Source organism: Manacus vitellinus, unplaced genomic scaffold (genome assembly GCF_001715985.3).
Source record: "Manacus vitellinus isolate BGI_N305 unplaced genomic scaffold, ASM171598v3 scaffold_168_pilon, whole genome shotgun sequence".
NCBI classification, from domain to species: Eukaryota; Metazoa; Chordata; class Aves; order Passeriformes; family Pipridae; genus Manacus; species Manacus vitellinus.
In genome coordinates this window covers 96872-98064 of record NW_021939180.1, presented here as the reverse complement: position 1 = coordinate 98064, position 1193 = coordinate 96872, and the positions used below count along the sequence as shown (strand labels likewise).

Below are 1193 nucleotides of genomic sequence, written 5' to 3'. Positions count from 1 at the left end.
AATCATAAAACCATTGAGGCTGGAAAAAGCCTCCCAGGATTGTCAAGCCCAGCTTTTGCCTTAGGTGAAATTCTGGCTCGGGTAAAATTGAGGAGCTTTTTTTTCCCCACTTCCAAGTGGGGTTTCCAGGGTTTTCAGAGCTCCCTGGTGCCCTGTGAGATAATCAGTGAGGGAACTGGGAGATTCTCTGGGAGATTTGGCAGAGAGAACGGAGCAGTTCCAGCAGCGTGAGGGGCTCTGTGGGGAGACCCACCTTCCATGGCACTGCCAGCCTTCCCCCAGGGGGGACAAGGGGGGGGGATCTGTGCTCACCTGAGGGCTCCAGAGGAGGTGTTGGCCGTGTTTTGCAGGGCAGCAGATCCGGAAGCTGATCAAGGACGGGCTGATCATCAGGAAGCCGGTGACCGTGCACTCCCGCGCCCGCTGCAGGAAGAACACGCTGGCCCGCAGGAAGGGCCGGCACATGGGCATCGGTGAGGGCTGCACCCCACACACAGCGGGGCACCAGGGACCCCCAGGGGCAGCCCCCGCCCCTGGAGAGGCCCTGTGCCACTCGGGGGATTCCAGAATTTTAGGCTACCCCTAAAATTCAGCTTCTCCCCCAAAGCCTCCCCAGTGTCCCTCCCGAGCCCGCCAGTTCGGCTGTGACTCTTCAGTCCTTGATCCTGGGCAGTTCAATCACTTCCATCTAAATCCAAGGCTGCACTTTTTTTGTCTCTCAAAAACCTCCCTGACCAGCTTAATTTAAAAATTAACGTTGTGTAGGAAAACAGGAATGTCAGTTCAACGTGGCTGACTCTGATTTCATTTGGTGATTGCAGATATACATCCCCCACCAACCTAGAGTTTAAATATTTAAATAATGAAAGTAATATAATAAAATATAATGAAAGTGCCACACACAGGGACCCCCAGGGCCAAGGGACCCCTGGGAATGGGGTAAATCACCCACTTCCCGTGGTGCCTGGTCCTGCTGCTCCCTCACGCTGGGGAATATCCCAGTGGGTTTGGCCACAGAGATGGAAAACCCTTGGCTTGGCTGTGGATGGTTTTTAACTTGAGCTGAAGAGGGGGATTAAACACCTTGGGAAGAGTTTGGGGTTTAACTGGCAGGTTTTGGGGCTCGCCCTGCCCAGGTAAGAGGAAGGGCACGGCCAACGCCCGCATGCCCGAGAAGGTCACCTGGATGCGGC

General features: G+C 55.0%; 1 protein-coding gene across 1 annotated transcript in view; it reads left to right on the top strand.

Annotated features, from left to right (window-relative positions):
* Positions 1-317: 317 nt before the first annotated feature.
* RPL19 (ribosomal protein L19) overlaps positions 318-1193 on the top strand; it is a gene marked incomplete at its 5' end in the record, with an annotated part of 2303 nt that continues 1427 nt past the window's right edge. Inside the window, 2 exons of the mRNA XM_029958659.1 lie at positions 318-473; positions 1137-1191. Of these exons, the coding sequence (XP_029814519.1) occupies positions 318-473; positions 1137-1191 (211 nt within the window). The remainder of the gene's footprint in view (positions 474-1136; positions 1192-1193) is intronic.